Source organism: Panthera tigris, chromosome D4 (assembly GCF_018350195.1).
Source record: "Panthera tigris isolate Pti1 chromosome D4, P.tigris_Pti1_mat1.1, whole genome shotgun sequence".
Classification (NCBI taxonomy): Eukaryota; Metazoa; Chordata; class Mammalia; order Carnivora; family Felidae; genus Panthera; species Panthera tigris.
In genome coordinates, this window is record NC_056672.1 from 28067694 (window position 1) to 28085346 (window position 17653).

Sequence of the window (17653 nt, forward strand, 5' to 3'; positions counted from 1 at the left end):
AAGCAGGCTTTGCACTGCCAGTGAAGAGCCCAACACAGGGCTCGACCTCATGAACTGTAAGATCATGACGTGAGCTGAAATCAAGAGTCCAGTGCTTACAGCTGAGCCACCCAGATGCCCCTTTGAGAGTTTTTATCAAGAAAGGATGCCATATTTTCTCAGATGCTTTTTCTACATCTGTTGAGAGGCTCATGTGGTTCTTATCCTTTCTTTTATTAATCTGTGGTGTATCACGTTGATTGATTTGGGGGTATTGAACAAGCCCTGCATCCCAGGAATAAATCCACTTGATTGTGGTGAATTCTTTAAATGTATTGTTGGATTTGATTGGCTAGTATCTTGTTGATAATTTTTGCGACCGTGTTCATCAGGGAAATTGGTCTGTAATTCTCCTTTGTAGTGGGGCCTTTGGTTTTGGAACCAAGGTAATGCAGGCCTCATAGAATGAGTTTGGAAGTTTTCCTTCCATTTCTATTTTTTGGTGTAGTTTCAAAAGAATAGGCATTAAAATGTTAGGTAGAATTCCCCTGGGAAGCCATCTGGCCCTGGACTCTTGTTTTCTGGGAGATTTCTGATTACTGATTCAATTTCTTTACTGGTTGTGGGTCTGTTCAAATTTTCTATTTCTTCCTGTTTCAGTTTTGGTAGCTTATATGGGTCTTCTGTCCAGGGTGCAAAGGTACCTTCTCCGTCAGGCCTGCCCTGCCACTTTTCACCACTAGAGGTCAGCAGTTAGCAAAAAATCATGTTTTCTTTCTATGATTTCAATATATCCCTGTGAAATTATTTTTTTAAGTTTATTTATTTATTTTGAGAGAGAGAAGGAGAGAGAGCAGGGGAAGGGCAAACAGGGAGGGGCAGAGAATCCCAAGCAGGCTCCATGCTGTCAGCATAGAGCCGGATGTGGGGCTTGATACCAGGAATAGTGAGACCATTACCTGAGCCCAAGTCGCTTAACCAACTGAACGACCCAGGCACCCCGCCACCATGAAATTATTATTTTAAAAATATTGTATAAAAACTCTTTCCTAATGAAAACTCACCGAGGTGTACCAATGCCTACCTTTTACCAAGTCCTGTCAGCTCTCCCTGGAGAATCCTAGCCTGCCACTGTGTAGAATCTATTTGCAGTCAACCTAACACCATCTCATGTACCAAGTGGTACCGCTTTATCTGCATCTGTCAGGGGCCAGGTGGGGACATTAATGGAAGGACAGTGTCCTGGACAAAAGTCAGGGGATCATTCTAGAGACAGTGAAGCATCCAAGTCCTGGAACAGAAGGAAGCCGTTACCTCCCTTCGGGCTGTAAAGACAAGAGGAAGAAATCGTGTTCCTGGGAAAGCTGGACCCCAGGGGTAAAGCCGCTCTGGTGTCTAGGGTCATAGACACACAACTGGAATCAGAGAAGCAGCTGGGAGTGATGGGGGCGGGGTGGGGGGGGGGGGGAGACGCCTGGGCCTTCTCTCCCTGCAGCCTGTCCAGGGCCTTCCGTTGGTTGACCCCAACCAGAAGCCAAGTGGCCGGGGGACCCCAGAGATGCAGCCCATGGGGTCCGTCTCTGGGGCCCAGAGCAGCTCAGGAAAGGCATGTGGGAGGTGCAGCAGCCAGAACGAATCCAGGCAACATCCCTGAACCGCTGCCGCATAGCACACGGGAGGGGTCCACACAGCCCAATAGGGGGTGGGGACGAGAGAGTGTCCTAGGAAGGGGCAAGGCATGGCGAGGTAGGAGGGGCGCACACACACACGCCGCCCTGGGCGGGGTCTCACTGCCTCCTCTCCTCCTGCAGGCTCCGTGAGCATCAGCAACCTGTACCCGGGCTGTGAGCACGTGAGCGTCAGGAGCCGCAGCATGATGTTCGAGCCCGGTCTCACCAGGGGGACCCTAGAGGTGGTGGTGGCCCCGCCCCAACACCCGCACTGCGCGGCCGATGACCAGTCCACCAAGGCCATCGACATCCAGAACGCCTATCTGAACGGTACAGTAGCCCGCCCACCGCACCGGGGAGCGCGCCCAGAGTCCCTTTGCCCGGACTGTAAATCACCCCCCCCCAGGGGGCCTCTCCCGCTGCATGTGTCACAGCCCCACGAAGGACAGAGGAAGAGCCGCACAAAGTGACCTTGGGATGACCCAGTGAAGCATGGCTGGTCAATACCCCTAGTGAAACCAGACACCCTGCTGTCCTGGGCACCTAGCAAAGCCCCAGGCACACAGTAGGTGCTTAATAAATGACTGCTGAGTAAATCAATACATTTTCTAGGCAGAGCCAAACATCCACTTGGATGAGAAAACTTATAAAATGTAATCCCATTAGCAGTTTGACAAATGCAAGTATGAGAAGAGTGATTCTTGAATACATCTCCACTCATGGCTGATGCTATGATACAGGCCAGGCAGTTTTTTCCCACAGGCAAAATTTCAAGTGCTGTCAATCATTTCCAAGGGGGTGAAGCTTTAAATGTTACCAGGGAAGGTTTACTATCTCCATCAACCACTGAATCCTTGGTGCTGTACTTTCCGAGCTCCCAGGAACCCCAGTTGGGCCCATGTCACTTGAACACCAGCTTCTGCCCTGTTGAGACGCAGTTTAGAGCAGGGATCAAGCATTTTCTTCAAGACTCATCTGTGAAGAGTGTATGAGCCGATGTTCATTCGAGTGCCTGGTAGAGTGGCACAGGGGAGGCACTCAGAAAATGGCAATCGGGAGCATCTTCACGGAGGTTCTGCTGGCCCTAGTGAGGTGGCATTGAAGTCCATGGGCATTGTGCTATCCTAAAAGCTGAGTGCTCTCCGAGGTCCCGGAGCTGAGTTGGCATGCTTCATAGGGAGAGGAGAAGTGTGTCCTCAGCACCCCACAAGCCTTCACCCAGCTCCTCCATAACTCCCTCCTGCCCCAGGTCTGGCTCTCAGTGCTCCCCATTCTCAGAGGACTCAAGCCCATGTTCTAGAACCTCTCACACCAAGGTCTCAGCTGCCAGACTTAGAGAGTCCTGTCCCCAGGAGTGTGTGTGCTCCTAGAGGGGGCTCCAGAAGAGCCACGGATCTTCCAAATTGTTGACTACAGAATTTCTGGCCCAAAATAAGCACTGAGGGTAGAATTAGGGAAAGAGAGCCTGAAATCCTACAACGTAAGTGGTCCTGCCATGTACCCCCAGAGGCTGGTGGGTGGGTGGTCACTGTCTTGCTGGGGTGTGGCCGTGTAGGGGTGGGGCGGTCCTGTGTCTGGATGGTCACTGCAAGGTGCCAGGTCCCTCAGGAAGTGCAGTCAGAGTCTCACCCACAGACACTTCTACAAAAACCCTCTGCACCCACACTCAGGTATGTGGGAGCAGCTGCCCCCACGCTGGGTGACCTCACGGACCCCCACCTCTTCACGCTTTTGCCCACATCCTTCAGGTGCAGAACTGCGAATCAACTGTTGTGTCTTTCCCCTGTGCAGGCAGCCTGCTGGCTCCTGACCCACCTGAATAGGTCACTAACTCACCTGTGGAAGGTGAACGTGGTCATCACTAAGCCAGAATTAAGTTACATGTCGTAGTGACTTTTATGTTCAACATCGTATACCCTGTCATGTTCCAAAAATAATTTATACGTATGTGAGGATATGGAATCTTATCATGTACATTCTCTGTGTGAGTTTGTTGACGGGGAACCCAAGGCGGCATCTTGCCCTGACTCCTTCCTTGTGAGGAGGAATCCCTGGGGGGAGAGATGGAATGCACGTGTCTCCGAAGATGCAAAGATAAACAGGTCGATGCTACGGACATCACTCTTTCCCTTGGTGGTCACTAAGGTGCAAGCAAAATGGTGATTGGCACTTGTTGATACTGTTTCAGATAGTAATCTTCATTCTGTCTGTAGGAGTTGGTGATTTCAGTGTGTGGGAATTCTCTGGAAATCCAGTGTACTTCTGCTGTTATGACTATTTCGCTGCAAATGATCCCACATCCATCCACGTCATCGTTTTCAGTCTGGAAGAACCCTACGAGATCCAGTTGAACCAAGTGATTTTCTGGCTGAATTTCCTGAAGTCTCTTGTGCCGGTTGAAGAACCCATAGGTAAGCCAGCACGTCCTGGTGGAGAGTGCCCTTCCCGTGGGCCGCTCAGCCACTTGGGGGATCTACAGCTCGGGGCTAACAGTGAGGCTTCCTTGGTCGCTGCTTCCTGTGACAAGATTCCCACTCTGGACGTTTCTGCAGGGAATTGTTACATGATTGCATTCTCCTGCCTCAGAGACCAAGTCTGAGAGATTTCTTGAGAGCTGTTTCTCGCTTTCTTCCTACACTTTAGAGCTGTGGTCACTTTTGTTGGGTAGAGGTGGACTCCTCCCAGAGATGGCCTCTGTGTCTCTCTACCTAATGATACGTAATTAATAAGCAGAATTAACCCCCTTCATTCTGTGGTTCCATCCAGAACGGAAGGGTCCATATTGAGTGAAGGCATTATCTTAACTTTATTCCTAGAGCAGAAAATAGCGTGGAATACGATTTTGTTCCTTTGTACAAAACAGAGGGAGGGGCGCCTGGGTGGCTCAGTCAGTTGAGCGTCTGACTTCGGCTCAGGTCATGATCTCCTGATTCGTGAGTTCGAGCCCTGCATCTGGCTCTGTGCTGACAGCTCAGAGCCTGGAGCCTGCTTAGGATTCTGTATCTCCCTCTTTCTCTGCCCCTCCCACCTCCCCCTGTCAAAAATAAATAAACATTAAAATTTTTTTTTAAAAAAACAGAATTGGGCAGCCTTTCATGGTGGAAACACAACTGGGCTATCAATTTTTTTTTTTTTTTTGAAATTCCTATAAAAGTCAAATAAGTGGGCTTACCCCCCTCAGGGTCCATCCACTCTGCCTCTCTTTCTCATTCTTTCTGGTGTTTTCTTTCCAAAACACTCTCCCCACAAGAGACTGTGTGCACCACCACAGGCCCTGTTTTGGACATTTCTGGGTGTAGCTGCACTCACAGAACTTTCTAGGTCTTAGAAAGGTGCCTTTGCTCAGAGCCAGATTTCCTCTCACTGGACAAGCAGGGCCACTTGGGGGGACATCTGAGAAGCTGCCTTGAGTTCTGTGGTCAGTGCTGGTCCACTTCTGAGCTGCCCTCCCCGAGGACCAGGAAACCCACTCTTGGCTGGGCCAGGGCCTTCTTGAGGTGACCCTGCACGGCAGGCTGGCCAGCACGCCCTGCCTTACCTGCCTTGGAGACAACCAGGAAGGACAACCCACCTGTGAAATGTCTGTTCTCTGCCCTCAGCCTTTGGTGGCAAGCTGAAGAACCCGCTCCACGTCGTGCTGGTGGCCACCCACGCCGACATCATGAACGTGCCTCGGCCGGCTGGAGGCGAGTTCGGGTACGACAAGGACACGTCCTTGCTCAAGGAGATCAGGAACAGGTGAGGGCGCCGCTGGGGACAGGGGCCATCTCACAGAGCTCATGGACACCGGAGGAAGGAATCAAGGGCCTCCTTTGCTTGGTTGGCTTTGTGGCGTAGATTTCATTTTTTATCAAAACGCTGAAAACACAACAAATGCAACCAAAGTAAAGGCCACGGGATGTAAAACAACAGACTTATCACCTCCTTCCTCACCTCCCGGTACCACTGCCCGGGGGACCTTCTGTTAGGAGTTGCACGCGTCAGTTCTCAGCTTTGTGGAGGCAATTATAATCGACAAATCGTATTTTAAGATACTTGAAGTGCGTGTGGTGGCGATCTGATGCACGTTATGAGAGGACGCGCCCGTCTAGTTAGTTAGCACATCTGTCACCTCACATGTTTCTCTGTCTTTGCTTTTTATTTATTTTTTGGTGAGAATGGTTTTTGTTTTTTGTTTTTTTGAGACTTCAAAACTGATCATGTATTGAGTCACTAAAAGTAGGCAATAAATCTGTCCCCCGCCGCCTGGAAAATGGTAAGAAATTTCCACAGGCGTGGCAGAAGTTTGAATTCTGGGTGAGAATGTTTAAGTTCAACCCTTAGCAAGTGTTAGTCGTATAATACAGTGGCATCGACTGTTGTCACCATGCCTGACACAGATGCGCGGTTCTTTTTGTTGTGTTGGCTCTCAGTTCCTCTGATGACTGTCATCTTACCACCGAGCAGTACTTCTCAAAGTCTAAGTTGCCACTCACCAGGGGCTCGTGACAGTCACCTGGGGGTCCTGACCTGGTCACGAAAGTGGGATGGACAGGAGGGGAAAATACCAGAGTGCCTTTCCTGGCAAGCATTTATGGAAAACTTTTGTTTCACTGAGCAGTATGAATGTGCATGGGTCACGGTGTAGAAACGTGTGGTTTTACTTCGTGTTTGGCCAAAAAACGTTGAGGCTGCATCTCTATATAATCCGCCAGTAACACAAACTATTGGTTTATCTACTGCAGACACTTCCCTGTTGTCCTCCTGATAGGAAAAAGAAGGCTCATGCTAGTATTTTCCATTGAGGGAGTGGCCTTCATGCCTACCCTCTGCTCTTACCCATCCCTCTGTAGTGGCCTCCGTCTTCCCAGCATCCGAGGTGAGGGCATGGGCCTCACCTGTGCTGCATCAGAGGACCTGAAGTCTTCCCATACTGTGTCCCTGCCAATTTGTGCAACCTGAGCCACACACCCCCCCATCCGCAGGACTGGGAGCTCAGGGGTCCCAGGCCTCACACCACCGTAATATGACAAGCCAGTGGACAGTGGGGAAGGGGCAGCCTCTGCAAAGTCACCAGGACATTCTGGCTTCAGATCAGCTATACGGGAGCCTCGTGTCCATGGTGACACCTGGTGAGACCGCATCACCCTGATGAGGCCACTGCCCTTCCCTTAGGTTTGGGAACGATCTTCACATTTCAAACAAGCTGTTTGTTCTGGATGCTGGCGCATCGGGCTCTAAGGACATGAAGGTACTGCGAAGTCACCTGCAAGACATTCGGAGCCAGATTGTCTCGGTGAGTGTGCTGGAGAGCCTGTGGTTCCACCTTTGCCAGACCATCCCGTCACCCCGGAGCTGGCCTCTTCATGCTCCTCTTGGTTAGATTCGGTTCTCAGGGGACCCAGCACGAGGCAGATGCATGGCTGTGTTTGTGTCCCACTGGTCTACAACAAGGAACGAAAAGTGAGAAGCAAGGACGTGGCCGGGAGATGAGGGAAGTTAGGAGCGAGGGCCCCACCTTAGAGCATATGGGATTCTGACGGTGTTAATGGTTAGTTTATAAGTGACATTGCCTTTTACAAATCATAAAAACTGCCCAGAAGTGAGTTACTGTGAAATGCTTAGAAAATGCAGAACAATAGAAGAACCGTCACCAGCAAGATTTGTTGAAGGACATAAAGTAATAGATACTCAAACGAACTGGAATGTGCTTGTGGAGGGCAAGATCTTACTCAACGTTTCATTTTCGCAAGTTATATAAACTTAGTCCGGTACTGGCCAGCAACTCATGGGAATGAGGAAATTGGATGTTTTGTCTTAAAATTTCAGCGGAAGGATAAATAAGGCATATTGTAAAGGCTGTGTAACTAATAAATCCAAAATCAAGAAACCAATAGATGGAATAGATTAGTGAATACAGAAGTAAAGCACAACATCTGCAGAAATTTAATAGAAAACAAAGGTGTTGTTTCAGTTTGGGGGAAGATGTTTATTTCATCAGTGATCTGACACGACTGGCTATTAGTCTAGAATGAAGTGAGATTGAATTCTTTTCACTACAAATCCCCAGAATAGATTGTGGGTGGATTCAAACATATAAATGTAAAAAAGAAAAAAAAAACAAACCAGCAGTATCTTGAACGTGTATTTAAAATAACTTGATAGTGCTTTGGAAAACCCTTTCGGCAATATCGAGGACCCTAGAAGTTTTTGCAGAAAATATACCTATTTGACATTACAAAAGCTAAAATTTCTTTTCTGGCAAATAAACTCCATAAACAAAGTTAAAAGGAGAAATCGGCTGGAAAAATTACTCTCAGTGCCTCTGACACGTAAAAGGTTTCTAATCTATGATATTCAAAAAGTTCTCCCCAACTGATGAGAAAGGATAAACACCCCCAAGGGCAAAATGTTCCCTGGAAAGCTCCTGCTGCCCCAGCCTGCGTGTAGATGAGGAGGCTGTGTCCATCCCTCCCTGGGTGGGGAGTGGCCCCCCCAGTTACAGCTTACTCCTTCTCTGCTGGGAAATGCCCCCATTCACAGCACCAGGCTCCAGTTCCAGACGTGCTTTTGGAATCTTCAAGAAAACTCTGGGCTCTCCTGAAGCCTGCCTGGCCCCTGCCTTCTGATGGGGGCCCCACTATGGCATAGAGGGTGAGTGGGGAGTAGTCTGGGGGAGCTCAGAGGAAGCCAGTCGCAGAGAGCAGTGGCCAGTGATCTGGGACAGAGGTCTGTGAAGGACCAGCACCTCCCCACCTGGTGGTGGTGGCGTTAGGGCCTCTATGATAGGCTGTAGGGGTTCCCTGAAGTTTTGAGCTGAGGTGTGGTGAGATTGTCTGCTTCCCAACCCCAACCCTCAATTCCTGAGGCCAAGCAGGCAGAACCCACCACAGACTGCCTTTATCCTTGGGAACTTTGTTTTAGAAACAGGGAGTGGAATTCAGCTGACATAAAGGTGGGATTCGAGAAGAGACTGCCTGGTTAATGATGTAGAGCAGCGGTTGGTTTTGTTTTTGTTTTTGTTTTTAATTAGGATGGTGTGCGGATTATATGGGCCTGTCACATAGATGATTTATTTAATCAAATTAAAAGATTAAAAACCTATTTCAAGGGTGGTGAGGGGATGGGCAAAATGGGTGAAGGCGGGTGGGAGATACAGCCTTCCAGTTGTGGAATGAATAGGTCACAGGGATAAAAGGCACAGCATAGGGAATCTAGTCAATGGCATTGTAATAGTGGGAGGTGCCATAGCTACACTTGTGGTGAGGCCAGCATAGCCTACGGACTTGTCCAATCACTGTGTTGCATGCCTGAAACGCATGTAACCTTGCATGTCAACTATACTCAAATAAGAATTTTAACAAATTACGAAAAAAGAAAGCTGTTTCAAGCCAATTACCAAGAATTAGTCTAATTTGAAATAGTATTTCCACAGCAATCCTACAAATACTTAATATACTGGTAAAAACTCACTACAGTATTGCTGATGACAGTTCATCTCTTTTCCTCTTCCTTTGCTCATAAAATTAACCATCATCTGGCTGAAACAGTCACTCCAGAGGAGGGGGGAGGGGGCGCACAACTTTAGGAGTTGGGGAACACTGTGATTGAGTCCAAGAGCATTATTGTGAAGCCTCACCACCTGTTTAATTATTAGCAATAGAAATGAAAGCATCCACGGGGTGCCCGGGTGGCTCAGTGGGCTAAGCGTCCGACTTCGGCTCAGGTCATGATCTCCCAGTTCATGAGTTCAAGCCCCGCGTCGGGCTCTGTGCTGATAGCTCTGAGCCTGCAGCCTGCTTTGGATTCTGTGTCTTGCTTTCTCTCTGCCCCTCCCCCATGCACACTGTGTCTGTCTCTCAAAAATAAACAAACGTTAAAAAAAAGGGAAGAAGAAATGAAAGCATCCATACCATGTTACCCTTGCAAATGGATTTTGCTTAGAGGCAACACTTTAACAAAAGAACCGCCCAGTACCCAACCAAAAAGCACTAACTCATCCGAAGTATTTTTGCAATAGTGCAGGAAAGAGCACCAAGCTTTCTACCATCTCCAAGGGAGTCCCCTCAGCTGCAAATTGACCTGTCCTGTGCTGTGTGTCCTAGGTCTGCCCTCCGATGACCCACCTGTGTGAGAAGATCATCTCCACGCTGCCTTCCTGGAGGAAGCTCAACGGGCCCAACCAACTGATGTCACTGCAGCAGTTCGTGTACGATGTGCAAGACCAGCTGAATCCCCTGGCCAGAGAGGGGGATCTCAGGCGCATAGCCCAGCAGCTCCACAGTGCTGGCGAGGTAGGGGGCTGGAGACCAGGCAGGGGTCTGGGAGGGGCTCGGGAGATTGGTTTCTGTCCCCACTGTGAAGGTGGTTTGAGCCGAGAGAGGCAGAGTGGAAACTGCCCGACGACCCATAATATATCCAGACATGTGGCGATCACAGAGGCTTCGGTGATCTTCTGAACTGCAGTTCTCTGCTCTCCCATGCACCCTAAGAGCTGGTGTTTGGTTTTCTTCTGATGCGTTTGTTTTCCAGCTTGTGTCAGGGAGCACAGTTTCTACCACACTGGGCAACTGGGCCTCTCCTCTCCTCCGGGGGCGTCTGTTGCTTAGCTGTGATTCCTGCAGCCTCTGGCCGGGGCTGTTACCTGCTCCACACAGACTCCTGGGTTCACAGATGGTCCAGACAAGGCAATGACAAGAGCCTGTCCAGAGACACTAAGGCCCAGCAAGCAGTGTCCCCAGAAATGACAGCCTTTCCCAGAAATGGGAATCTTTGCTCCCACTCATGTGGCATCCAGATCGCTGTTCTAATTGCATCCCGGGAGAGGGGAGCTGGCCTTTGTATCCCTCTGTCCTGTGACATCCGGGGACAGTTTAGGCTAGTCTGGGCCACGAAAGGCAGTTCTGAACGTGAAAGCCCAGAAGCAGTTCTGAGATTTTTAGACCCCAGGAGCTTCTTTCCTGTGCAGTCTCAGTCCCACCTCTGACTTGAGGCCAGTGCGTGTAAATCATAGAGACTTGAAATTACAACTGAACTTACAACTGAACTAGAGTGTCATGCAGTGACAGCATGAGCCTCTGAACTTCACTGAAACTACCAGTAATCTATAGACCTCTCCAGCAGTACTTTAAAGTCATTGAATTTGGGGTGCCCGGGTGGCTCCGTCGGTTTAGTGTCCGCCTTTGGCCCAGGTCGAGATCTCACGGTTTGTGAGTTCAAGCCCCAAGTGGGGATCCGTGTTGACAGCTCTGAGCCTGCAGCCCGCTTCGGATTCTGCGTCTCCTTCTCTCTCTGCCTCTCCCCTAGTCACGCTCTGTCTGTCTGTCTCTCTCTCTCTCTCTCAAAAGTAAATATCAAAAAAAATTTTTTTTAATAAACAAAAATCAGCATATAAATTAAAAAAGGGTTGAATCCAAGGACTGGGATCCAGACTTACATTATAAGATGCTTATTATAAGATTAACCATAAAAATAAACTCACTCCATTGGCCCAGTATTCTCTTGCCTTCCATTATTTGACCAGCAACTTCTAGATCAAAGGTATAATCCACTTTATTCTGCATCTCACACCCCTCCCTGCCCTTGAGGCTTCAGTGAGTGATGAATGAAGACTTGATGGTAGGAGTAAGGAAGAGAAATATCGGTCAGGTGGCCCCCTCTGCTTGGCCACCAGCCTCTCCCCCAGTGCTATTACTGCCGCTAGTGAGGAAGGCCCGAGTCCTATGCACATCTCACCACTTATCCTCATGATGCCTGTTTCTGCTCCCGGATCCCTCACTGCCCTTGGTCATCTGTCCCCTTAACCTCCTCCAGTGTGGCCAGTGTCTCAGCCTGTCTCCCGTGATCCTGAGGGGATGGCAGTGCCCAGAGTTGAACTGCAGATGATGTCCCCACCAAATGCCTTATCAAGAAATAGATGCTCTACCCTCCAGGAACTGTCAACCTAGGGACCGGTTTGAACAGAATCATATGCAGAGGGTGTTTCAAAGCTGTCACCGGAGTGTGGACCAGAAAGTACTCTTGGTACAAACAGTGAAGAGCCTCAGGCTCCGTGTGAGAACAGAGTGTCCCTTGGGTCAGCACTGTGTGTAGACCTGGCCCTGAGCAGGGAGGGAGGAGAGGAGGGTGAGTGTTGCAAAGAGACCAAAGTTGTCTCTGCTTTTTGTCATATTTCTTTCTTTCAGACTTTTGCTTTTTAAAGAAATAAAGGGGTCAGGTAAGCTCCAAGTCTCCTCTGGCCATCTACTATAGTCTCCTTCCTCTCTGCCCTCTCCAGGGTGCTTTCCAGACCTTTTCTCCTATGCGTATTAAAATTTTATATCGTGGACTCATATAACAATTTGAATCTCTCTTTGAAAAATCTCAAGCTTTTAGGGAAGTTGCAGGAGTAGCTCAAAGAATCTTCATCTACTTCACACTTAAATTAATCAGTTGTTTACATTTTGCTCCATGGGCTTTGTCTCTTTCTCGTCTATTTACTTATTTATTTTGCAAATATCCTGACATTTCACCCCTCAGTACTTAAGCCTGGATCTCCTAAGCAGCGGGGTGTTTTCCCACTGTTACAGGGTGGAGGACGGACAGTCAAGTATCCCCCACATTGAGACCAGAAAAACAGAGCAGGTGACTCCTTATAGTTTACACAGTTTTAATTGGGGTAACTTCCTAACCGGGGAGATATGGCGGGCAATGATCCTGCTGTGCTGCTGGTCTCCACAAAGTCTGGACCTTAGTCTACAGATGTGATAGAGCGAGGGTTGCACAGAAGGGCAGTGCGGTGAGATCAAAGAGTCCGTGTGCAACTCACTGACCTCTAACATCGAATTAGATCTCCTGGCTCCACCTGTGTGTCAGGAAAGGGAGAGACTTTGTTATCTTTAACAAATCTACCGGGGTTGGGGAGGGGCAAAGCAAGCTTCTCACCCTCCTGGCGGTGGCGGGCATGTCTAAGGTATGTATATCAGTCTCCAAGAGCCCCGGGAACACGTAGCCGGGGGCGTCAGCGAGTGGACGTGAACCAGATGGAGTGCTGAGGATAACCATACAATGATCACATCCCAGAAGCACATAGATGTGACCTTGTTATTGAATGTATAGTTCGCACTCCAGTGTTTGCCACTTGTCCCAATAATTTCTCTTGTAACTGCTTTTATTCGTGTATTTTGGGATGTAGAGCCCCGTCAAAATTTACTCCTTGCATTTACCTGCCATCTCTCTCTCTTTTTTGTCTTTGAATTTATTACCTTGACCTTTTTTTTTAAAAGTCAAAGGTAGTCCTTTCAGAATCTCTCTTATGACCTTCTCAAGCTGGCGTTTTGGCTCAGTGTTTGATTTCTGAGATCCATGAATGCCCCGGGTCGTTTTTTGCAACATGTGCACAGATTTTATCATTGCTCTCCTCCTTCAGTGCTCTGAACAGCTGGTGCCTCTGGCCCTCTGTGTTCCCGTGTGTGACCTCCTGTTGTCCCTTCTGGCAGATCAACATCATGCAGAGTGAAACAGTCCAGGACGTGTTACTCCTGGACCCCCGCTGGCTCTGCACCAATGTCCTGGGGAAGCTGCTGTCCGTGGAGACCCCACGGGCCCTGCACCATTACCGGGGCCGCTACACTGTGGAGGACGTTCAGCGCCTGGTGCCTGACAGCGATGTGGAGGAGCTGCTGCAGATCCTAGATGCCATGGACATTTGTGCCCGGGACCTGAGCAGCGGGACCATGGTGGACATCCCTGCCCTCATCAAGACTGACAACCTCCACCGCTCCTGGACAGATGAGGAGGATGAGGGGAGGGTCTACGGGGGCGTGCGTATCGTCCCCGTGGAGCACCTCACCCCCTTCCCATGTGGCATCTTTCACAAGGTCCAGGTGAACCTCTGTCGGTGGATCCACCAGCAGAGCACCGAGGGAGATGCGGACATCCGCCTTTGGGTGAATGGCTGCAAGATTGCCAATCGCGGGGCCGAGCTGCTGGTGCTCCTGGTCAACCACGGCCAGGGCATTGAGGTGCAGGTGCGAGGGCTGGAGACGGAAAAGATAAAGTGCTGCCTCCTCCTGGACTCCGTGTGCAGCACCATGGAGAACGTCATGGCCACCACTCTCCCAGGGTTGCTGACAGTGAAGCATTACCTGAGCCCCCAGCAGCTGAGGGAGCACCATGAGCCCGTCATGATCTACCAGCCACGGGACTTCTTCCGGGCGCAGACTTTGAAGGAGACCTCGCTGACTAACACCATGGGTGGGTACAAGGAAAGCTTCAGCAGCATCATGTGCTTTGGGTGTCACGACGTGTACTCACAGGCCAGCCTAGGGATGGACATCCATGCATCAGATCTGAACCTCCTGACCCGGAGGAAACTGTGTCGTCTGCTGGACCCGCCCGACCCCATGGGGAAGGACTGGTGCCTTCTGGCCATGAACTTGGGTCTCCCCGACCTTGTGGCAAAGTACAACACCAATAACGGGGCTTCCAAGGAGTTCCTCCCAAGCCCGGTCCACGCTCTGCTCCGGGAATGGGCCTCCTACCCCGAGAGCACGGTCGGCATCCTCATGTCCAAACTGCGGGAGCTGGGGCGTCGGGACGCAGCAGACTTTCTACTGAAGGCGTCCTCAGTGTTCAAAATCAACCTCGATGGCAATGGCCAGGAGGCCTATGACTCCAGCTGTAACAGTGGCACATCTTATAATTCCATCAGCTCCGTCGTGTCCCGGTGAGGGCAGCCTTTGGCTTGGGCAGGGTGTCTTCGGACTGCAGAGCAGGGGGATGCAGCCCATAGTCCCGGCAGAAATTCCCCCATCCCTCCCTGTGCCCTCATCCTGAAGGTCCCCGCCCTCCCTCCTGCTTCACCAGTTTCTCTGCCACTACCTCCCTCCTCCCACACATTCCACTGTGTGTGAACGGTCTTTGTAGTTACAGAGCAGACCACAGCCTGTCCTTTGGCCAATTGAGAAGCCAGTATCCCTCCTCCCTGTGCCCTAGATCATCTCTCATCCGCCAGCACCTTGCTTCTTACTGATAATTTTACTGGAATTCCTAACTTTTCAATGAAATTTTTTTAACTACTGTATGAATTGTCCTAAAAAAAAAAAAAAAAAAAAAAAAACACATTTATCCCAAATGTGTTTCTTATAGTCTTTTCCTTGTCAGACCATGTCCTCGTCTTATCCCTTTGATATTTGTAGGACAGACTCCCATGTGTGGAATCCCACTGTCTGACTGACAAACAGACAACATGTGAGGCCTTTGCAGAAGAGGCTGTGTCTGAGACCATCCAGGGAACGCTCCCTCTGTGTCCCCTGCTGTCTGCTGATCACCGCCTGAGGTGCTCCCCCCTGAGTCGTGGTTTTTCCAGAAATTTTTGTGTTTCATTTCACATGGAAAGGGGAGGAAGGAATCCTCTTCTAGAGTGATTTCACACACAGTGTTGTTTTCATGGTAAGACACGTCCTTGCTGCTCTTGTGTAAACGTCAACGTGCGCGTCCACGCGGAACCCTCAGAGTGTCCGCTGATCATTCCCGCTCATCTCAGGTAGAAGGTGACACAGCTGCAGGAAAGGAAGGTCTGCGGGAGGACTCAGCAGACCCCTGACTCCTGCTCGGTGGCAGTCCACTGTCATTTGCGCGGAGCAGATGGTTTTCACATGTAGATCCTGGTTCGATGACTTCCTGTCTGTGAAGTCCGACAAAGAAGGCGAGGAAGCAAGATTTCCTGCGGTGATTTTAAGTAGTGATGGAGTTTTAGGTTGAAGTGAGGGAACACGTCCTAATTCTTCTGTCCTGAGAAGCGTGTAATTTTAATGTTACATTACATGTGTGTATATGTGTGTATATATATATATATATGCATTATGTATATACATATATATGAATACAGGTATTTTTACTTAATCTATACAATGTAGTAAAAACATGTTGGTTTTTCTTTTCTGTTCTTTTTTTTTTCTTTTCTTTTTTTAAAAATATAAATAAACTATTGCTTGTTGCATTTGATTGTTGGTCTTTAATACAAAAGGAATCCTTTTTCTCTGTTTTCTCTTCAGTCACCAAAACCCCACATGGCGGGGCAAACCAAACTGAAGTCCAGAAAGTCAGTTAACCTAAACTCCCGTGTGGAAACACCCGGCTCATTTGGGGGGCATTAGTACTAAAGTTGGGGATGGTAGGGGGAAGCAGGAGGAGCCCAGATGGTTTTCACACTGTTGTCACTTGAAGAAGGGGATCCCTTCTGTTGTCCTTGGGTGACCCAAACACCACTGGAGTCCTTGAGTGCCGCCCCGGGCCTGTGGGGAGCTTTCTCTGTCTGTACAGAGGTGCGGGGACCAACCCACAGGAGTAAGAGATAAACCTACTGCCAAAGACGCGTATCTTCTATCCTTCCAGACAGAGCCCGTGGCCCAGGCCATGTACTGGAAATGTTAGCTTTGACGTGCATGGAAGCACTCAGTGACAAAACCTGCATTTAGTAAAACCTCAAGACTTTTTAAAAATACATCAACAAAGAAAAAAATTTGGAAGGAAAAAGATTAAAACGGTAATGATTTTCTCTGTGGGGCTGGGGAAACAGGTCATTTCCATTTTTCCAAATTGTCCACAATAAACACGGTCTAGTTACATTAGGAAAATAAATGAATGAAATAAAACTAAAAGCTACATAGACACGCCTGAAAAGGATGGTACTGAGATCGAAGCTGTGGTCACCTTACAAAAGTAGATGCTTTTATCCTGTGTCACCTCTGTCCTGAGTGGACACTTCACTCTCTCCTGCTTCAAAGAGTGTCACAGGGGAGTGACATGACACCAGGCCACTGAAACCCCCAGGCACAGAGTAAGTCTCTGGTATCACCTGTATGTAAAATCTCAGAGAAGGATGTGACTGGGGCAACCTTGGGTCCCAGAGCAGCCCTACACAAAACACGGAGGGAAGGGAGGTGGAGTTCTGCAAGGCCCTGGCCCCGGGGACCCTGGGTCAAGGTGAGGAAAGTAGCCATTCTCCCCGAGAAGGGAGTTGTGTTAATAGGAGAAATAGGCAGAGGCAGGATGCTGGACAAATAAAAACAAAGTACTGGGGCACCTGGGGGGCTCAGTCAGTTGAGCATTCAACATTGGCTCAGGTCATGATCTCGCAGTTCGTGAGTTTGAATCTCACTTTGGATCCTCTGTTCCCCTCTCTCTTTGTCCCTCCCCGGCTCATGCTCTCTCCCTCTCAAAAATAAATAAACATTAAAAAAACACAAAGTGCTGCAAATCTTTATACTCTTGTTTTATGCAGGTGCCAGTGTTCTTAAGGATCTGGGCCACCTGGGCTCCTGAAATGTTGAAGCCATAGTAAGAATCATTACGACCCAGATCTGAAGAGATTATGGGCGACTGAGCTCAGTGCCACATCCTGGGATTAGGTGGTGGCCGGCATTCCTGGGGACTTTTGGGGTCTTCAGGGACATGAATTCTGGTGAGACTGGAACTGTCTGGTGAAGTCCCACTGTGGGCAGCCGGCTCCACCCCCTGCATGAGGGCCAGAAAGAAAAGCCTCTCATGGAACCATTGCTCTGAGCGTGGATGTGAGATGCACAGGGAACGTGTTCTCTGTGCTGTGCTGCCTGTTGGTACAAAGTCCACCTTGGGCTGCCCTGCGGTGCCTGAGGTCTCCTTATGGACAGGAGCTTCCCAGGGACCCCAAGCTGTTATGGAGTGGTGACAGACTTTTGTGGCTCTGATTTGTTCAGAAACCTGGATTCCCCACCTCTCACAAAACGAATCAGAACTGTGGGTGGGATTTCTGGCGGACAGTTTGCGGAAAGGGGTATCATTACAACTACAGGATTCACTGAAGTGTCGAAACTGATCGGCTCCCCCTAGCGTCCTGAGTCTACCCTGGTCTTACTGAACCCTTGAAGGGAAGGAAAAATTCTTCTCCACCCTCAAGTTCACCAGGGTGGACTAAGAATTAAATTTACACCAGATTAACAAGAGAGAAAACCAGAGTTCAATTATGTGCACACTGAGGCCCAATCGTGAGACCGGGACCTACG

General features: G+C 49.4%; 1 protein-coding gene across 6 annotated transcripts in view; it reads left to right on the forward strand.

Moving 5' to 3' along the window:
- DAPK1 (death associated protein kinase 1) overlaps positions 1-15561 on the forward strand; it is a 188793-nt gene extending 173232 nt beyond the window's left edge. For all 6 annotated transcript variants that reach the window (XM_042963702.1, XM_042963700.1, XM_042963698.1 and 3 more), the window contains exons 21-26: positions 1791-1979; positions 3863-4060; positions 5249-5387; positions 6804-6924; positions 9734-9922; positions 13106-15561. In XM_042963702.1, the coding sequence (XP_042819636.1) occupies positions 1791-1979; positions 3863-4060; positions 5249-5387; positions 6804-6924; positions 9734-9922; positions 13106-14338 (2069 nt within the window). In that variant the 3' untranslated portion in view covers positions 14339-15561. The remainder of the gene's footprint in view (positions 1-1790; positions 1980-3862; positions 4061-5248; positions 5388-6803; positions 6925-9733; positions 9923-13105) is intronic.
- Positions 15562-17653: the final 2092 nt, after the last annotated feature.